Source organism: Cnephaeus nilssonii, assembly GCF_951640355.1.
Source record: "Cnephaeus nilssonii genome assembly, chromosome: 5".
Lineage (NCBI taxonomy): Eukaryota > Metazoa > Chordata > Mammalia > Chiroptera > Vespertilionidae > Cnephaeus > Cnephaeus nilssonii.
Genome location: NC_137076.1, coordinates 57394888 through 57416265, shown reverse-complemented (window position 1 = coordinate 57416265; position 21378 = coordinate 57394888). Strand labels below are relative to the sequence as shown.

At 37.7% G+C, this 21378-nt stretch overlaps 1 protein-coding gene across 2 annotated transcripts in view; it reads right to left on the bottom strand.

Annotated features, from left to right (window-relative positions):
- Positions 1 to 1055: 1055 nt before the first annotated feature.
- Positions 1056 to 21378, bottom strand: part of OTUD4 (OTU deubiquitinase 4) — a 48622-nt gene continuing 28299 nt past the window's right edge. For both annotated transcript variants that reach the window (XM_079772257.1, XM_079772258.1), the window contains exons 12-21: positions 19997 to 20100; positions 19709 to 19895; positions 15220 to 15382; positions 12683 to 12806; positions 12328 to 12383; positions 11516 to 11596; positions 10511 to 10649; positions 9693 to 9953; positions 7393 to 7433; positions 1056 to 5945 (exon numbers count right to left, since the gene is read on the bottom strand). In XM_079772257.1, coding sequence (XP_079628383.1) covers positions 4737 to 5945; positions 7393 to 7433; positions 9693 to 9953; positions 10511 to 10649; positions 11516 to 11596; positions 12328 to 12383; positions 12683 to 12806; positions 15220 to 15382; positions 19709 to 19895; positions 19997 to 20100 — 2365 coding nt within the window. In that variant the 3' untranslated portion in view covers positions 1056 to 4736. The remainder of the gene's footprint in view (positions 5946 to 7392; positions 7434 to 9692; positions 9954 to 10510; positions 10650 to 11515; positions 11597 to 12327; positions 12384 to 12682; positions 12807 to 15219; positions 15383 to 19708; positions 19896 to 19996; positions 20101 to 21378) is intronic.

The window sequence follows — 21378 nt, the reverse complement described above, 5'->3', positions numbered from 1 at the left end:
CACTCACACAGATAAATGCTTCCTCCCCCTTTCCTTTCTTTCTCCCTCCGATCCTTCAAGGTTCTGTGATGCTTCACTCACCACCTCAAGCAATCCCTACAAACTGGCCTCTGACTAACCAACTGACCTAACCTGGATACTACCTTAACACTTTCTATCCAACACCTGTAATTAAGGAAGCCTTTGCTTCAGGCTCTGCCTTCTGGAGAAGCCATTCTAAAACAAAGTACATATTAGTAAGTAGGTTAATCAAGTACTGACTAGCCATACACTTAGGTGACTTAATTTACTTTTATTTTTCAAAAAACAAAAACCAACTTTTCAAATGATTTGCCTTATCTTTCTTCAGAACACAAATATTGAATAGTAATTTTAAAAAATAAAAGGGCCATTTAATCTAGAAATTACTCTTAGTCTACATTCCCATTTCATGATTGCTGAAAAAATGACAGCACTAGCTTTAAAACCTCTCAGCTACCACTTAGTTGCATGACTTTAATCAAATTAAATTACTTGGCCTGTCTGTTTTATTACATACTAGAGCCCAGTGCACAAAATTTGTGCGCAGGGAGTGGAGGGGCCCTCACGCCAACCTGCACCCTCTCCAATCTGGGACCCCTTGGGAGATATCCGACTGCTGGTTTAGGCCGATCCCGCAGCGGGCCTAAACCGGCAGTTGGACATCCCTCTTGCAATCCAGGACCGCTGGCTCCTAACCACTCATCTGCCTGCCTGCCTGATGGCCCCTAACCGTTCTCCCCCGCCGGCCTGATCACCCCTAACTGCCTCTGCCTTGGCCCCTGCCACCATGAGTTTGTCTGGAAGATGTCTGGTCTAATTAGCATATTACCCTTTTATTAGTATAGATATATAGAATAGGGAAAAGAACAGTACCTACCCCATAGTTTATAAATTCCACATGGTTTTTAGTTACACATACTGGAATTTTGACTGGGTAAAAATCATCACTTATTTTTAGAAGTTCACTAAATTCCTCTTAAGATTTATATGCTATATACTGGGTTAACCCTGTAACCAAAGAATCACAGGCAAAATCAACAGACAAAATTTAATATATGCACACAGTTTCATATATAATGCAGCATCACACCATGTAGGGCATTTACTCTGATACATTCAGATATGTTTGAAACACTTCTTAAGGCTACAAAACAGAACATAGAAAAATAAACAGGAATATATGCAACACTTACAAAAAGTGATATGATAAAGAATATAAAGTACTATTTTCCTTTCAACACTTCAAAAGATATTTATATATAATTTTTTTTACAAGTAACATCACAAATGATCACATCTTCACATGCTTTTAAAGTATTATTTGTACTCAGTATAAGGCTATTATTTTTCATACTTAAATTTTTTTCTATCTCTGTAACAATGCAATTTTAATCCATTCAAGTAAAATTCAACACCAAAGTTGCTGTTCCCCAGCATTAAGACATGCACTCTCCCCTTTAATAGGATTTTCTAAAACTTATTTCAGGGGGTTGGGGGGAGGGGTGTCCCGATTAGTGGGAAAGTAAATGGCTGACACTAGTAATAAAACCTTAGTTCTTTGAGACTGACATGCTGGAACTGAGCCATTATTAAGGTTTTAAACAAGAAACAAAACATAGTAAACAGAAATAGTGTAGCCAAATATCCATTCTCTTCAGCTACACCAAAATGGACCTTGCTTAGTACCCACAAGTGAAAGACTACAATTCCCTCATCTAAAACTGAAGGTAAAATAAATGAGACATAAATAAATATTGCTAGTTTCTAGGATGGCTGAATGTTTTCTAAACCAGAAATGGTTAGAAAGGAACTTTATTGCACCAAGTCAATCGTAAGCAAGTTTGCAGTTCACAGGCATTTTAATTCAATCTTCAGTCACAAAGGAAACATAATGCAAAATATACAGTTTGTATTAACTAAGCACTGTGGTTTGGGAAAACCTACTCCTGCCAGATCAAGGCAGGGTCTGAGCTCAAGTCAGCATGAAAATGAATATATGGGTTACCAGGAAAACAGGATGAGAATTACACAGATGCTAGCATCCTGCTTCCAAGGAGTACATGGAGCAAGAGGAAGATTTATCTGAGAAGAACTTGAGGAAAAATATACCCAATACTAAAAGGGACAAAATCAAGTTTAGCAAAAGCCAAAAGAAGTGACCTTTGGTCATTCTAAACATTTGTTCTTCAAAATGTATATGATCCTAATACAGTGAAGTTCCATAATTTCCAACTCAAAATACAAATGATTCTCACTTCTAAGCATTAGTTTTTCTTATATGGAAACATTGTATGATAAACATTGTATCTCATGTCAACATACTATATGACCCAGTCAAAATGAAGGACAAAAGCTCACTTGGTTCAACCTCGGCATAAGGCAAATCCCCTGAATACATTTAAAACAAAACTTAAAATAAAAAACTGACCTTCATGCAAAGACTCATAATTTTAAAACTAATTATCAAAATTCAGAGTTCTTTTATTCCAGAGGTCACTGAGTAAAGTACCATCTGCAAAGTTCTCTTTCAGCACTGTTTCCATCATGTCCTGGAGGTAAATATGGGAAACAGGAAAATCAGTATTTCTTACAGGAACTATAGAGTATGTTGTTACTCAACTGAGGTAAGACAGTGAAGAAATGAACAGTATTCTTTCCTATCCAATTTCAACTTTTCCAGAAGAAAGTGAGAAGATCAAATCCCAGTCAATAAAAGACACTGGAAACACCAAATTTTTTTGGTCTCCTGAGTTTAAATTTACATTGAACTTTTAAATCTGGCCATAATATCTAAAGGTGATTTTCATAAAAACTATCAGATAAACTAATCTTACATTAAAAAATATGAGCTGAGAATAAAGGACCCGCTAATCTCATTCCATAATAACTGATGTTAACTAAGAAAAAAATGGCTTAAGCAGTACCTTCCCCAATTGTTAGAGCTTAGAAGGTGACAACAGAAATTCCTTTCAGCAGGTTCTCTCAATATTTCCACACAACCATCTCAGTCTTTAAAGTTTTTACTTAGCACCATCATAATATATCTTCCAAAGTGCTCGCTAAAATCCTATGTTACAAAACATCTAAATGATAATCACTTCTCGAATCAGCAGTTACACAGACATTAGGTAATTAAAACAGAGGTAAAATAACCATTATTACAGTACAGTGGAGATTCAGAGCCTAGCTGGCATCCCAAACAATTCTGTAAGTTATCAGAGAACCCAGAAAACTCATCTGTTTCAGTTTGTCAAATTCAAGTGAATTGTATTTGCTTTTTTAAAAAATATTCATTTTTGGCTAGGTATATTATACATGGCATGCAAAGAGAAATTACTACTTTATTTGCATAGCGCTCAAACTTCCTGATCAAAGGAGAACATAAAAAAGGGTATATATTCACATTAGTATATACAAATGAGAAATAAAAGCTATAATTATACAGTATAACACAGATTAATGAATACTGTGTTAATTCAAAGTCACATCTACAAACGAGGACAGAGTACAACATGCAAAGGGAACTTCTAGTGAAATACTGCGAAGATGAAGACGGAAAGGAAGCAGGATGGACAGGTTACCCAAGAGGTAACAAGCTATAAAATGCAAAGCAAAACCACTTTCTAGCAGCATCCTCTAGAAAAGAAGTCACAATCATCCTTTTCTGTACAATAGTTCCAGCTGTGACAAAGTGAACATGCAAATGTAAAGTGATGCACACAGCCAATGGTGCAAAGTGAAAAAAAACAAACAAAACAGGAACTCTATAGAAACCTGTCAAGCTAAAAATTTTTAACATTTCGTCTCTCAAAATATTTAAATCTGTCAGTGCATTAGTGTTAAAGTGGCATTAAAAAACTTCTGCAGTTTTAACAGATGCAGATTATTTTCAAAATGCATAGCATCTACATTTCTTTCGAGTAGGCACCATATTTACACCAGTGCTAAGAATTCTTGGTGGAAACAGCCATTTCATTGTATTTCCTATTATTTCTTAAACATATGTTCTTGTATGCGATCTCAAGTTCAACAAATACCAAAATTCAAAAATATACCCTATTAATATTAAAAGAACTATATACAACATTTCTAAGACACAGGTTAATAGGCTGCCTTATGTGTAATATTAAAAAGAAGACATTATTCAAGTTTGACAGATATTGAGATGAAAGGCCTTTGGGTTGGAAGCATTTCAAAAGACAACAGTGTTTTAGCCTAAGAACTGTTTGAGCCCAGTTTATGACTAAGGCATTGCATAATAAAATATACATTTCTATTTGGTGCAATGTTATGTTTTGGAATCTATCATGTGTCAAATGGTGTATTTTCTTGTCACTTTAGTAAACACTATACAGCACACATTTCCAACATTTGAAATTAAACTTATATAAGGGAAAAACAAACAAACAATAAATCTATAATGTTTTATATTAAGCTGTTTATAAAAAATACTTTAACAAACTTATTTTCTACTTATGGGGGCATTCACCCCATAAATAAACAGATTTTGAACAAAGAGAAATGGCAACGCCAGGAATTCACCTGCCCCCTAGAACACATATCCAAAATCTCTTGTCCAAAATAGAAGTGAGGGTAAAGGGGGAGGGGAGGAGATAGTTCCAATTTGGGTTTTTATTTTAATGTATTTTTTTAAAGCCTTTAGAAACATTCCACCTAAGAAAAGTTTCTGCTCTAATACACTGCAACAATAGCCATCAAGTGTGTTGTCCCCGATGGCCATCTCCCATCCCTGACTTCCTCCTATCCCCCCTATAGGGCCGTCCTCTGCCATTTCGATGGTACTGATAACCTTCATCTCGGCTTCTGCTTGGCTGCCCTTTCCAGGACTCCTCACCTCTTGTATGTTGATATCCTCCCCTACCAGAATAGCCCCAATCGCTTTTGTACTTCCTGCCTCCATACGTCTGATTATAGAACTGCTTTGATCTACCACTTCTCAGAATATTAGACACTTCATTCTCATCTTCTGAACTCTCTTCTTTTGGTCTCTGTAGTCTGCTATCCACAGAGTTGGCCCCACTGACCACATCAGCAGCAGTCTTAGGATCTTTCACTTTTTCTGGTTTTTCTTTCAGACTTGGAATGGTCCTTTTAGGCTCAGGTTCAACAGGCACAGTCTCTCTCTCTCTGTTTAGATTCTGAGGGGGAAGATGAGCCTTTCCCTCGGCTACTGGAGGGATGGAAACCAATGCCAGATCTGCCTTGGGTGTCTGGGACGACTGCTCTGCCCGGCCTTCGTGCTCACGTACATCTGCTTCAGGGAGAGCATGTTCTGTGTCTTCACATCTGGCCTCCTGAAACTCACCTGCTGAAGCTGAACCACCTTGTTTAGACAGATCCAGATTTTCCAGGGGTAGGTCCAATTCTCCTTTCTCATCAGAAGGCAGAACAATATTCTGCCTCATTACTGGACTTTCTATGAATCCCTGAAAAGGGTACCCATACCAAACAGGAGGAAAGAAAGGAGGTGCAATGGGAACTGGGCCTAAGAATGGGTTAGGTCCAAAGGACGGTTGTGGGAACATATTCTTGCCACTTAGTGACTCTTCATATTCAGCATGAAGAAGATGCCCAGAGTTTTCAGATTCAAGATCAGCCTGGTAAGACAACTGTCCATGACTTTCAGACACCTGAGATGGAGGGATAACCAGAGGTGAAGAAAATGTTGGTGGTCCAATCTCTGCCTGTGGCATTTGACCATTAACACTGGGCTCAGTCTGCATAGGAAAGTGTGCATCAGCACAGGTACAATCACTTTCATTCTGAGCAGGAGCTTCTTGGAACCAAGGGTTTTGAGGATACACAGGGACAGGGACCTTTGGGTACATCCTGCAGGCTGCCAGGTAAGCCTGGTGCAGAGGATACAGGTAAGAATGTGGAGCCCACATAGGACAACTATACGCCTAAAAGAAACAAACAAACAAACAAAAAAAACAGTTAAAAAGAAAAACAAAAGGAGGTTAAAAGTTTAAAGTGGGCTCAAGATAAGTTTCTTATGTCTACAAAGAGCATATAATCTGCAGTCCAAGTACTACATCACTGTGAGACAACATGGAAAGGAATTACAAAATCAAGACTGCTCTAAAACTCCATTCCTTGTCCTATCCTGAAACCAATCCAAAGTCCTGTATAGATGTTGACAAATGACAATATAATGAACCTACCCAAAGATTATCATGACCATTAATTTCATTCTTTGGATATAACTGCACGAAAACAATTAATGGGTGATACGGATCTCAAAAGCCACCCAAAAAAAAAAAAAAAAAGCCACCAACAGCAAGCACTTGAGCCTCCAGCTTCAAGTACCTCAATTATTGGCTGTATAGCTCGACCTGCATTTGTATTTTGGCTCTATCACTAGCTCATTGTGTGAACCCATGCCAACTAAATAACTGGTCTGGACCTGCTCTACCAGAAAAATGCTAGTATAGGAGTAGATGACCCCCAAGGTTAGAACCCACAGTTCTAGGAGACCCCAGAGCACTCCACAAAGATAAAGTGAGAATCCTAATCAGAGAAGGGCAATACTGAAAATGAAGTATGCCAAATTCTTTTCCTACAAAGGATCAGCAAAAGACACACACACACACAATTTACCAGCTAAGTGGCTACTTTAGTAAAGCCAAAATTAACTGGATAAATATAAATTTAGGCAAAGAAATGCAGTAGATGGTGAAATTAACCAAGTCTCCTTTTATGAACTGGTCAGTAGGCTACAGTAGGGCACTTCATTTATATTTTAACAGTTTAGGGCCCACAGAAATCAATCCAAGACAGGAGACAACACAGCACTGACAAGGACGAAGAGTTCCCCAGCCTCTCTAAGACAAACTATTGTTTGGCTGACCACTTCCCAAAGGAGTCCTCCACTCCACTAGTGAACACCCCACCTTCTATAGGGGTACTTTTACATGGTATTTCCTTGATCCTTTAAATAATGAGGCAGGTAGAAGAATGCTACCCCCATTCCATAAATTCAAAAAGCTAGGCTCAGATACATTAAATGACTTGTCCAGAGCTATCCAGCTAAAAAGTGATGGAGCAGAACTTCAAACCCAGATGGCTCACTCCCTCAGTGAGGGTATTTCCACTAGGCCACCCAGGGACAGAGCCATCTCCTGAACATACTCACAGGGTTAAATCACTGCCCATTAAAAGGAATATGAATCAAAAATTGGAGCCTCAACCACCACCAAAGAGCAACATACTGCACAATTCTGAAAATGCTAGTATTTAAGATAATGAGATTTAGTAAATCTTAGGGAATTTACTCTTAGGATAATCAAATAATAAGAATTTAAATCTGTTTACTTGAAAATAACTTTAAAATGATAAAAATGTAAATACCTTTACACCAAGATTAAAGAAGAATCGAAGAATGTTCTTATCTGAAAATAAATAACATAATCATCACTCACTATAATTATACGTTCAAACGCTTTTTTTCATTATTCTCAAACAAGTTCTAAAGACATTTTTACCTAATGGAATTGTTTTCTCTAGCCTGTATTATAAAACATGGAAAAAAACTAATATAACCAAAACCAGGCTCTGTTTCTATAGGGTAATTCCAGGTTCAATATACTTTGTCTATGCTACTTACATCCAAGTCCCAAAATACCTTAAATTGAGATTTTTATCTGATTTAAATTAACTCTGTGTGAAGGAAACTCGGGTGTTCACTATATTTCCTTTTCAACTTCTCTGTGGGATTTAAAATAATATGAAATAAAAATGTTGGGGTTTAAAGATACAACCAACATAAACCTAATTCATTACTAACATAAGATTAATAGGATAATATCAGCTAAGGTAATCATTTGACATTATCCAGTTTACTCACAGACTTAAACATCAAGCCACTGAATAATAAAACAAAAGTATCCACAAAAATCCAGATAGGGAGCATATAAACAGTCATTGCATTACTTTTTCTAGAATTAGGAAATTTTGCACCTAAAATTCCTTTAAAGGGGACAGGTAAATTTAAAAAGAATTCTTTTATAAATTGTTGCATGTAGTACTGTAATGACAGCTATTATTTATTATATTCATTCCCTATAATTTTTCATGAAGTAATTAGTGATGGAAAAAGTCATTAAATGTTTAGTTATTAATTCAAAATGGTTTTAAACAGTTTTTTAAAAAATGACGGGGGTGGAGGATCAGGATGCAGCTACCAAACACATAAAAAAACATAATCCCAATCAAACCACAAGCTGAAGAAGAGTGAGTGACTAATAGCCAAACCTCTGCTATCCTTCCCCAAGTAGAGACTAATGTGGCAACATGACCTCTGACTTCTACTTCCTAGGTGTACCCGTTAATAATAGCGGATTTTATAATCAAAGAAAACATGATAATTTCAAGAGAAACCTCCAAAGTGCTTTATTCAAAGTAATGTCCATCAATAGCTACACGTTTCCCCATCTTTCAGGTAAACCGTCCCTATAGAATTTGCTTGTTTTGAGGCAAACCATTCAGAGACCCAATTTCCCACTTCTTCGTCCGTTTTGAAGTGCTGCTCAGAAAGTGCATGTGCCATCGATCAGAACAAGTGGTAATCTGAAGGAGCAAGGTCTGGTGAATATGGAGGGTGGGTTAATACTTCCCAGGCAAGATCTTTTAACGTGTCTTTAACTGGTTTTGAAGTGTGTGATGGTGAGTCATCATGAAGCAAAATTACTTTGCCGTGTCTTCTGGAACATTCTGGTCGTTTCACGATCAAAGCAAGGTTCAAATTGATTATTTGTTGTCGGTAGTGATCAGTATTAATGGTTTCACCTGGTTTTAGAAGCTCATAATATACCACACCTTCTTGATCCCACCAAACAGAGCATTGTCTTCTTTCCGAAGCGATTTGGTCTTGCAGTCAATGTTGATGGTTGACCTGATCAACCCATGATTTTGTGCATTTGGGATTCTCAAAATAAATCCACTTTTCAGCCAGTCACAATTCGATGCAAAAAAGACTTTCTTTCGTGCTGTTGAAGCAACATTTTATTGATGACTTTTCAGTTTTCCATTTGTCTTTCGTTCAGTTGATGTGGCACCAATTTTCCTTTCTTTAAAATCTTTCCCATTGCTTGTAAACAATTGGAAATTGTTTGCTGAGCAACGTTTAATCTTTCTGCAAGTTGTTTCTGAGTTTGACACGCATCTTCATCCAATAACGCTTATAATTGTTGGTCTTCAAACTTTTTCGGTTGACCTGGACATCTTTGTCTTTCACATCGAAATCATCACTTTTAAAGCGTTTAAACCAGCGTTCACAAGTATCTTGAGATGGAGAATGTTCACCATAAGCTTCCTGAACTATTTGGCAGCACTTTTCTTCAAAATAAAGTAATGAATTAAAACTTCCTGCAAATGCTCTTTTTTTGGCACGAAATTCGACATTTTTAAGTGTAAAAAAAAATCTATCATGTTAACACCTTCAGAAAACTTGACATATGAAGTTTTGAAGCTTGTTGTCAATACAACAAATAGCATACATATCAAATCGCGTATGTATCAACATATGTATAACTCCATCTATTGAAAAAAATCCGCATTATTAACCGGTACACCTAGTACATCTCTCACTCAACCTGTATCAGTACTTGACAAATAATAAAATCAGTTTTTAACTTGGAGAAGCAGCTCACCTTTAGGCAGATCCTCTCCAGTGTGACACAGTGAATAAGGTGGTGCAATGGCTCTATCTCCCTTTTCATTACAAGGAAACCCAGGGTAGAGTGGGTCTTGGTAAAGGCTCAGTGTCTGAGGCAAAGGCATCAAGGGCTGGTTAACTGCCTGTATTGACACAGGAACTGGAGAGGGTGTTAAATGAGCTTGGGACACGGCAGAATCAGGTCCAGTGGTCAGGGTCTGTGTCACTGATAAAACTGGGATTTGAGCAGGGACACCTACAAAAGAAAAGGAATCAATAACTATAAAAATATTAAAATAATTTTCTACAAATATAAGTTTACATTAAGGTAAAAAGTAAAGAATGCTATACAAATTATATAGCTGTTAAATAGATGTGTACTTAAGCAATACAAAGAAACTTTTTATATTAACCAAGGACCCTCCTGACATACAGGAGAAAATGAACTCAAAAAACAAGCTTTGCATCAATGTCATGCGTGTAGCTCTTAAAAACATATGTACACAGAGCCTGACAAAGGGTTCAATGAGGGTCATTAGAACTGGTCCGTGGGGAATGAAACTTTGGTGTCAGTGCTGAGCAACCAAAGCAACCAGTAGAGATAACCAGCTCACACATCTTCCTCCTGGAATGTTGAGGCCATATCTCAAATGAATTCCACACTGGAAGCAAAGAAGAGCAGAGAATCGCAAAAAAGAGGCTCCATATATCTAACCCTACTCTAAGGTCAAGCTCTCACTCGAACATTTGAAGTCTCTAACTTGGAAAGCTTATGTTGGATGGTTCATTGGATTTTTAAAATTCGTAACTAACCTGTTGGTCCAAAAGATGTAGGCTCACTTGGCCAGGCTGGCACAGTGGCTGGTAAAGAAGGCACCGCAGGAGCTAGATGTACCTCTGGAGAAACCAGAAGGGGAGCTGGATTTGACAAAGACACATGTTCTGCTGGCTTCTTCAAAAAGAGAGGGTGAAAAGAGGTAAGAGTTCATTTTAACCACCAAATGTACTCTGAGTTGCCTACCTTTCTACTGCAGCTTCTATATAAATGGTCTTTCTGATCTTATAAATGAAAGAAAAAAAGCACCGTAGCTAAAAATGCCACACAAACAAATTTGATTCTAAACAGGGATTGCCTGCCGAAAGTCACAGAAGTCATTGGCAGAGTTAGAAACAAACTTGGAAGCATTGAACACAATGCTTTTAAGGCAAGGAAGCAAAACCATTGAAATCACTTTGAAATTCATGAGTTACTAAGAATAGTTCTTCGCACAAAGACATGCCACAAAACTGTATATGCTTTCTAACTGACATAAGGATGTTAACTGAAAGGCAAAAACTACAACCTTTCTCTAGGCCTGTATTAGACCAAGAATCAAAATGCCTGGTAGAACTCAGGTTCCTTCATCATTAAATTCAAAAGCTGGTGATATGGCTCTTTAAACATTTTTTTTCTTCTATTCTCTTTATTACATTCCCTACCTTCCATGAAATAACTGTTAAGAATGCAGACAACTGAAAAGTTTTTAAAGTAGAAAATTCCAAAATCAAAGCCAACCCACCAAATACAAACTTATCCAAAATCAATTCAGAAGAATGACTTCTATGTCCAAAAAATAGTGTACCTAAAAATAAAACCCCATAAAAACTGGGAACATTCTGAACATCAGCATCATAAAAAATTACAGCTATCCAAATTATGATGTTAAAATATATCCTCCCATTTTCTATATACGTTTCCTGTTTTTAAATGTTATCAAATACAGAGCTAAGAGACCCAGAGAAGGGAGCCTTCCATAACAGATGCAACAATGTACTTACTTGTTCTGCAGGAGGTGGGCACTCTAATTTCTTTGACTTTGATGGTGATGAAATTCTTGCACACTTATCATCACCTATATTCTTTAGAAGCAAAAAACAAAACAAACAAGCAAAAAAAAAACAAAAAAAAACAAACGTAATTTTTTATTTCAAAGACCCACATTCTAGAATCATAGAGGTTGCCTTTATTGTTCACTCTACCTGCACGTGACTGAACCCTCTCAATGGTCTTTTTTTCCATTACATCTGGTCTTCATCAGATAGTAACACTGCCTGCACATCTTTTATATCAAACTACTAGGACATTTTTATTGGGGACGTAGTTTCAAAGAGCACACTTTTCCTTTAAAAACCTCAACCTATTGCCCTGGCCAGGTGGCTCGGTTAGAGTGTCGTCCCATGCACCAAAAAGGTTGCGGGTTTGATTACTGGTCGGGCACATACAGGTGGCAGCCAATTGATGTTTCTCTCACACATCAATGTTTCTGGTTTTTTCCTTTCCTCGCTCTAAAATCAATGAACATATACTCAGGTGGAGTTGTTTTTTAATCTCAATCTACTATAGATTATTGGAAAAGCTACTCCCCACCAATTCAGATAGGTCATCATAATGTACCCTACAAGAAATGGTTACAATTTGTGAGTGAATTCTCCTCTAGCACTACTATCTTTTCCCCATTTTTTCTCTACTTTTCTACTTCCCTAACAGTTATCAAATGAAGTCATCATTTCCTACTGCTTCTTCCTGATATATTATTATCACAGTGTTATAAGGAAAATGAAAAGATGCAATTAGTATTTAAAACGTTTACCTCTGATGTGCTTGGCCCAGGTTTTTTATCCAGGTGAGTATGTCCATGGCTAGAGTCTGTAACAGATCAAGATAAAAAAAAGACAGCATCAGCCACTAGGTTTGAAAACAGAAAAACAAAATATAAAAATATAGAAAGCCAAAAGTTCTATTTGCATCATTTAGTCAGTGAAAATACAGTTTTCAGAGTGACATTTATTTAACAGGAGCATTCGCCTGAGTCAGTTTCTGTCAGCAACAGTGAGATATATGACATTAAACTGCTTAATGATTTTAAAAGAGTTCTTTTTCCAATGGATGACTTTAAACCAGACACAGAACTCCAGTACATGCTTTCAAATGATGAAATAACATACCTTTATCTTTTCGTTCTTCGGTATCCATTCTCCGCCTGCTTCCTTTTCTATCACTCACATATGATGATTTTCTCTGGATGCATGGATTGCTACTCTGAGAAGATGACTGACTGACTGATGAACTCTTCAAATGAACAAAACCCAACACTTTATGTTAAAGATTTACCCATAAATATATTCTTTGCACATCTGATTAAAAATCTCAAAATTCATAGCCGTGTCTTTATAGCTCCAAAAATAGGACCGAAGATTCATATTTAATTATGTCCTCTACAGTTATAGGCTTATTAATAAGTCTAGGTGTTAGGCAATCAGACAGACCTTTGGCCTAAATTATTTTAACACTTCTTCATATCCTTATTTGGGAAAGCTGCTCTGACCAAACTTTCACCTTGCAATTTATATTTATATTCTTTGCACGAAGAATAGCAAGCACCCTTCATAGCAACCTTCAAAAAGAGCTATTGTAGAGCCACAGTCCTTTCGCAGGAAAAGATACCCAAGTGCAAATTAACAGATACAGTGCACTATGATTATTATTCACTGAAATACTACTGACCCTCAGCAAATCATATAAGCGCTGCATGAGATCTAACCTTCTAACTGGTGTAACAAAAGGACTGGAATAAGTCAGGTTTTTAAGCTAAATTATCATTGAAGGTCCTCTCCTGTTCTGGTACTAAGTAAATATTACACAGAGCTGTGAAGAGGATCTTAGGAGTTTTCTAGAAGACAAGATAGGATTCAAACTGCCTACTAGTAATCTAAAAATGATGAGTATGACTCCATTCTGACAATCAAAAATTTCACATTGTATTCCTACATTACAGTAGTCATATTCTTACCATTCACTAACTGAAAAAGGACAAAAAGTTATGAGTACAAGCTTAAATGATTTGTGTCTCTTTTAAAATCTAAATATTATGGGAAAATAACATCCTATATAATAAAAGGCTAATATGCAAATCAACCGAACAGCAGAATGACGAGTCGCTATGACGCGCACTGACTACTAGGGGGCAGACCCTCAATGCAGGAGCTGCCCCCTGGTGGTCAGTGCACTCCCACAGGGGGAGCACCGCTCAGCCAGAAGCCGGAGTCATGGCTGGCAAGCACAGCGGCAGTGGCGGGAGCCTCTCCCGCCTCTGCAGCAGTGCTAAGGATGTCTGACTGCCGGCTTAGGTTCGCTCCCCAGGGAGAGTGGGTCTAAGCCATCAGTCAAACATCACCTAAGGGCTCCCAGACTGTGAGAGGGCGCAGGCCAGGCTGAGGGACCCCCCCCCCTCCCTGAGTGCACAAATTTCGTGCACTGGGCCTCTAGTGTTACATAAAGATAAATATAGTTAACACACAACCCATGTCTAATAATTCCTAAGCTCCAAACCCTATTCCAGACTGAACTATTATTCCAGAGGAGCTGTTTTCAACCAAGAATCTCACACCTCTAGAAGATTCCACAGAGGCCAGAGGACAGATAATTGAGTGTGAGGGACATTATTTAATGTTTTACATTGGTATACTGGGAAGCCTTCTGTAACATTTCATTTTGTTTAATCTACTGTTGAGAAAAGGTGTCCAACCAACATTCTGAATCACAGGTCCTTTAGTACCACTTACCAGTACTTCAAAGCCATAGCTGCATGGCTTCCAGTGCCCCAAACTGAACCACATTCCCCTATCCTGCCAATGAGCCCTCTTCACAGACCACTGACTTCACTCTACATGAGAACTGTTTTCCCTTCTGACTCCACCAAAATAATTAAGAAACCTAAAGAGCCCTAGCTGGTTTGGCTCAGTGGATAGAGCCTTGGCCTGTGGACTGTAGGGTCCCAGGTTCAATACTGGTCAAGGACATATGGCCAGGTTGCGGGCTCGATCCCCAGTAGGGGGAATGCAGGAGGCAGCCGATTTATGATTCCCTTTCATCATTGATGTTTGAGAGAGAAAAATCAATCAGTTGTCTCCTACACACACTCCAACCAGGGCCAGGGACCTAACCAGCAACCTAGGCATGTGCCCTGATGGGAACACATCTTTTGGTATACAGATGATGCTCCTACCAACTGAGCCACACCAGCCAGGGCAAGGTACCCTTCAGTTTACAAATTATTAGTCTTATGGTTTAATATAAAAACTACAGTTGACCCTTAAACAACAGGGGGTTTAGGGGTGCCAACCTTTCCCAGGCAATCGAAAATCTGTGTATAACTTTTAACTCCCCAAAACTTAGCTACAGGTGTCCCTCAGTATACATAGGGGATTTGTACCAGGACTCCAAACAGATACCAAAATCCATGGATGCTCAAGTCCCTTATATAAAACGACATAAAAGAATGCATACAGTTTGTCTTCCACATCCACAGATTCTATGATTAGTTGAATCTGCAGATGGGAAACCAGGGGAATTCAGAAAGCCAACTGTGGTTATTGAAAAAAAATCTGCATTATAAGTTGACCTACAAAGTTCAAACACATGTTGTTCAAGAGTTAGCTTCTATTAAGGAGAGATTTCAAGCCAATAACTTTTTTATACATACGGAAAGGGCTGGGAAAGCGTGTTCATCTCGGTTTTGAATCTCATAAAGTAATCGAGATTCTTCTATAGCTTGCTTCTCTCTGCGCTCTTCTGGGGAGAGGCCAAAATAATTAGATTCTCGACTGGCGTGCTCAAAATCCTCAACTCTCTCACGATCAGGTTTTCTGTTAAATAAAACATTTTGGTCACGAAAAAAAAAGACAAATGTATTGACTACCTAAAATAAAATAACCTGTTTTGTCAATACAAATATTTACCTAATTTAACTACACAGTGACTATAGAACTTTTGGCAACCTGAATAATAAATGTTTACCAAACAGAATCTCCTGTAGCATCATGCACGCTACATAACAGAATCAATAAGACAAACTTAAAATAGGGAGAGGTAGAAAAAGAAAAAAAAAAAAGAAAGTGATAAAGAAATAATTGAGGGTTGTTTTTTTCCTTTCCATCAGAACAGAAATGTAAGTACTGCATATATTTCTTTACCCCACATGTTAATATTTTCATAAGAATTCACTTTCAAAAGAAAGGGAAAGTTATTAGTTTAGGTCTCAAAAGCATTCTACTTCTCTGTTCTAAGGGCAACATCAAAGGAAACAACAGGACCATCCTCCACTTTTTTATTCCACCAAGGGAAATATAAAGCTAGAAAGAATAAATATTAAAATGTGCCAGGCTAGATACTAACCACACAAATAAGACCTGTCATCTCAGTATAATTTTGGTCAAATAAGGATGAAAAAAAATTCATGCGTACAACTTAGTAGCCTGTAACACATTCCTATTGATTTTGTATGACTTGTAACTATTATAGGCAATATGAATACTATTTCTACCGTGTCTAACAGTTTCACAACAGTGGGAAATGAAAAGTCAAAACCTAAAGGAAAAATATGTTGTCACAATATGAACATATAATCCGAACAAAAGTGGGAAGGACACAATAGTATCATATGATTTTTTTTACATCTAAAATAAGGAACAGCCACTTTATGTCCTCAGATAGTCCCACTTAAAAAACACACCCGAATTCTAACAAGGCAAATGTCAACCCCAAAATTGGGGGGGAAAAGCAGGGGAGCAAACTGGACCCTCATAATCTTTGACCAGTCCTTCTCAAACCCCAATCATGGAAGACTCCAAAGACGAGTCAGCAAATGCCAGGAGTCTGGAAAGTTAACACAAACTTATACCATATCCATCCTGACACCAAAACCGTCCATCTTATCCTCACCCACTACAAAGAGAACCAAATCCTCCCTATTTGCACCTAACTGTAGGAAAAATATTCAGCAATGATATTACTATCATTTTCAGCATTCACATAATGCAACCACAAACAGCAACCCTGCTTGGTTTTTATTACACTTTTATTTTTTTCAAAGAAAGAGACAAATGAGAAGGAAATGAAAGGTGAGGTCATGAGGGTCTTATGGCTAACATAAAGATTATTTTCTGTAAGTAGAATAATTCTAAACTAATGTGTTGAACATTAGAAAGATAAACTCTAATGGGCTTAAATCCAGGGGACTATTAACTATAAAATTCTACACTTAATTTTTTTAAATCTTACTTTAAATATTTGATCATCAGCAGTCTCTAAATTTCTTTTAATATAATAGTAAAATCCACTCCATACATACAGTGGAGAAGGCATACTAACTGCAAATACAAATAGGTTTCTATGTAATCAATCACAATGGCAAACATTCTCTAAAGCTTCATGTCTATGTATTACCTACTGCCTTCTGCCATCAAGTGTTTCATATACCAAGTATTATACAGCTAACACACAAAGCAGAAACTGATCCTAAGGCTACGGAGACATTTCATATCTGTCTGATCATTCTACCAATGCCTAGGAGATTGGATTCAAGAGCAGAAACATACTGGATAGAAATTATTTGTGGTAAACAAAAGTATATTTCAAATTAGCCATTTAGTAGCCTATGTGTATTTTCTTTTTTAATCTGTAAGACACTGAAGAGTATAGTTTCCTTGTGTTCAAGGGGAAAAAATGCTTCTTTTCCAGTCTATTAAAAAAATAAAATTCATTTCTATCTATGACCTTCCTATGTTTACTTCACATTTTTAGGTTTCCAAAGTCTATATTCAAAATAAGTCAGATCTCTGCCGAAACCGGTTTGGCTCAGTGGATAGAGCGTCGGCCTGCGGCCTGAAAGGTCCCGGGTTCGATTCCAGTCAAGGGCATGTACCTTGGTTGCGGGCACATCCCCAGTAGGGGTTGTGCAAGAGGCAGCTGATCGATGTTTCTCTCTCATCGATGTTTCTAACTTTCTATCCCTCTCTCTTCCTCTCTGTAAAAAATCAATAAAAATATATTTAAAAAAATAATAATAAATAAGTCAGATCTCTTAGGTACTTGAGTAAGATGCCACCAAATGCTAGTGGAGTCTGGTCAATATCCAAACAGACTTCAGCCATAACTAGCTGATTAATGGACACAAATTCTGTCTGTTGGGAGAGGTCACCTACCATGGGCCAGGAATGTCCCTGCACAGAGAGGACTACAGGCAACAGCAGAAGCAGGAGAGATGCATGGGACAGATTCTCCCCTGGAGTCATCAAGACAGCATAGCCCTACTAACAACTTGAGTTCAGACTTCTAGCCTTCAGAACTTTAATAAGTTTCTATTGTTTTAGGCCACCCAGTTTGTGGTACCTTGCTACAACCACCCCAGGAAACTAACACAGTATTGGTAACATGTCAGCCTAAGAACCTACAATTGTCTTGAAGATGTTATGTTATATAAACAATCTTTAATGAAAAAATGTTAAGTATATCCCAAGAAAGGGAAATGCCCAAATGCAAAAAAATAAAGGAACTAAAGACTAGAACTTGTCAAGCACATAAGCTGAAGCTACAGCTGTTCAGACAATAGGGGAAAGAGAGGCATAGGTCACAGTAACCTATAAGGGCTGCAGTGCCCAGAAACATGGCCACATTTGCATGAATAGAACAGCCTCCACTTAAGACACACCCTCTCAAATAAAGTTCCTTTAAAGGGATATAAACTACTCCATGGGAGGGCAGATTAAGAAAAAAATAAAATCCGTAACACAGGAAATTATGACCCTGAAGTTCATCTGTGTCTGGATATTCAGTCAGAATGCTAATAATCATAATTACATGACCCTCAACTTGTAACTCCATTTGGTATTAGACACATTAACCCAAACAATACAAAGTTATTAGAACAAAGTAAACCAACCATCTTAACTGATTTAAGTTCCTATATAAAGGAAAACATTGTCACCCTCCAAGAAATTAGAAATTCGATTTGGAATTCAGTATTAACTTATTACAAACTACCAGACAACTATTAAGTGCCAGAATAAGACCTAGCTAAGATCTCCCAATCATTGGCGGGGGGGGGGGGGGGGGGGGGGGGGAATTATTCAAAAATACAGAGGACTAACTCTCCAAAAATTCATCTGGAATAAAAAAAAGACCCCGAATAGCCACAGCAATCTTGAAAAAGAAGAACAAAGTTGGAAGGATCACAATACCAGATATCAAGCTATATTACCAAGCCACGGTTCTCAAAACTGCCTGGAACTAGCACAAGAACAGACATATAGACCAATGGAACAGAACAGAGAACCCAGAAATCAACCCAAGCCATTATGCTCAATTAATATTTGATAAAGGAGGCAAGAGCATACAATGGAGTCAAGACAGTCTCTTCAATAAATGGTGCTGGGAAATTTGGTCAGATACATGCAAAAAAATGAAACCAGATCACCAACTTACACCATACACAAAAACAAACTCAAAATGGCTAAAGGACTTAAATGTAAGACAGGAAACCATGAAAGTCCTACAAGAATCCATAGGCAGCAAAATAGCAGACATATGTGGTAGCAATACCTTTACAGACACAGATCCTAGGGCAATGGAGACTAAGGAGAAAATAAAATAAAAAGCCTCTGCACAGCTAAAGAAACCATCAGCAGAACAACAAGAAAACCCACTGCATGGGAGAACATATTTGCAAACACTATTTCAGACACAGGTTTAATCTCCAAAATTTACAGAGAACTCATACAAATTAACAAAAGGAAGATAAACGATCCAATCAAAAAATGGGCAAAGGATCTAAATAGACACTTTTTGAAAGAGGACATACAGAAGGCCCAGAGACATATGAAAACATGCTCAAAGTCACTAATCATCCGAGAGATGCAAATCAAAACAACGAAATACCACCTCATACCTGTCAGAATGGTATTGGGGGTGGGGAGGTTAATTGGGGAAAAGGGAGACATATGTAAAACTTTAGACAATAAAAAAAAATAAATAAATAAAATAAAGATGACTTACTCTGCAGTTACTTTTATTTCTTTAAAGAGAACTATGAAGAACTGAAATCCTCACATAGTATTTTATCAACGATACTTTTAATATTATTCTGTAACTAAAAGCATGAAATGTGGCAAATAAAAGAAATGCCCCTCCCTTACCTTATGATCTGTGAGGGTGTCCTGCTAAGATTCTTGTGCTCACTGGAGGGTTTCTGAGACGGTGACCCTGCAGAATGACTAGATAATGCATGCTGTCTTACTCCCGAAGGGTGCTGGAGTCGAGGAGGTAGTGCTGATGGAGCTTTTACTGGCTTGCTTGAATTCTTTGGCCCTCTGTAATCTGCATCTGTGACAAGAATCCAAAAATACCCCATAATTTCCTATGATCAACAATGCCATGTATCTTTACCCCTCCCCCCAAAAAAGAATAACTTGATGTGCTCTTACCAGAATGGGAATTTTGTCCAGAAGGGGAAGGTTTTTTCATCTTCTTCCCTGACACTGTGTTCCAGCTTTCTGAGGGAGGTGGTTTGAGGGTCTTCGGTGAGTGCCTTCAAAAGGAAGGAAAAGACATGTAATAAGTTAAAGTGTTCATAGCAATGATATCTGCTTAAGTATTCAGCATAGCAATTTTATTTGTAACTTATGTAAGAATTTCCAGCTTTAGTTCTTATATTAAAAATGAAGTACAAACAAAGCCATTTAGCAACCGATATAATTCTAATAAATAAAAGATAACACAAATCAAAAGTGTGTTTTCAAACCCAAAAATACCAGAAGACTAAATGGCCTTAAATCACAATTGAAGCAAAAGACTCAAGGAATGATTGCTATTCGTTAGATGTGATAATGGTACTGTCATTCAGGTGGGGAGAGACAGGAGCCCTTACTGTGCTAGACACACATAAAAGCACCTACATGGATATGACAAATTGTATAACGTCTGGATTTTTTAAATTATTCCAATTCCATTTCTAAAAAGGGTTAGGGAGGATAGATTAGAAAAGGTTGCTAAATGCTGTTAACTGATGAACCAGGATAGTGGTACATTAGGGTTCTCTGCACTATGCTCCTGACATTTATGTGTGATTAATATTTTCCATAGTAAAGTTTAGGTGTGACTTACTACCTTTATCGCTATTAAGGGCAGCAGCAACTAAAATAAAAGTTATTCTAAAGTAACACTATTGCAGAAACTGGTTTGGCTCAGTGGATAGAGCGTCGGCCTGCGGACTGAAAGGTCCCAGATTCGATTCCGGTCAAGGGCATGTACCTTGGTTGCGGGCACATCCCCAGTAGGGGGTGTGCAGGAGGCAGCTAATCGATGTTTCTCTCTCATCGATGTTTCTAACTCTCTCTCCCTCTCCCTTCCTCTCTGTAAAAATCAATAAAAATATATATATAAAGTAACACTATAAATCTACCATAAAATTTTACTCCATCTGACACTTATTTAAAATTAATTACATGCGCCGAAACCGGTTTGGCTCAGTGGATAGAGCGTCGGCCTGCGGACTCAAGGGTCCCAGGTTCGATTCCGGTCAAGGGCATGTACCTTGGTTGCGGGCACATCCCCAGTAGGGGGTGTGCAAGAGGCAGCTGATGGATGTTTCTCTCTCATCGATGTTTCTAGCTTTCTATCCCTCTCTCTTCCTCTCTGTAAAAAATCAATAAAATATATTTTAAAAAATTAAAAAATAAATAAATAAAAAATAAAATAAAATTAATTACATGCAATGCAGTACCGAATAACATTAGGAATGAATATGGTCCCTGTCTTCCAAAGCTCCCACTTTATAGTTATAATACAGTCAATTTCCCAAAATGCC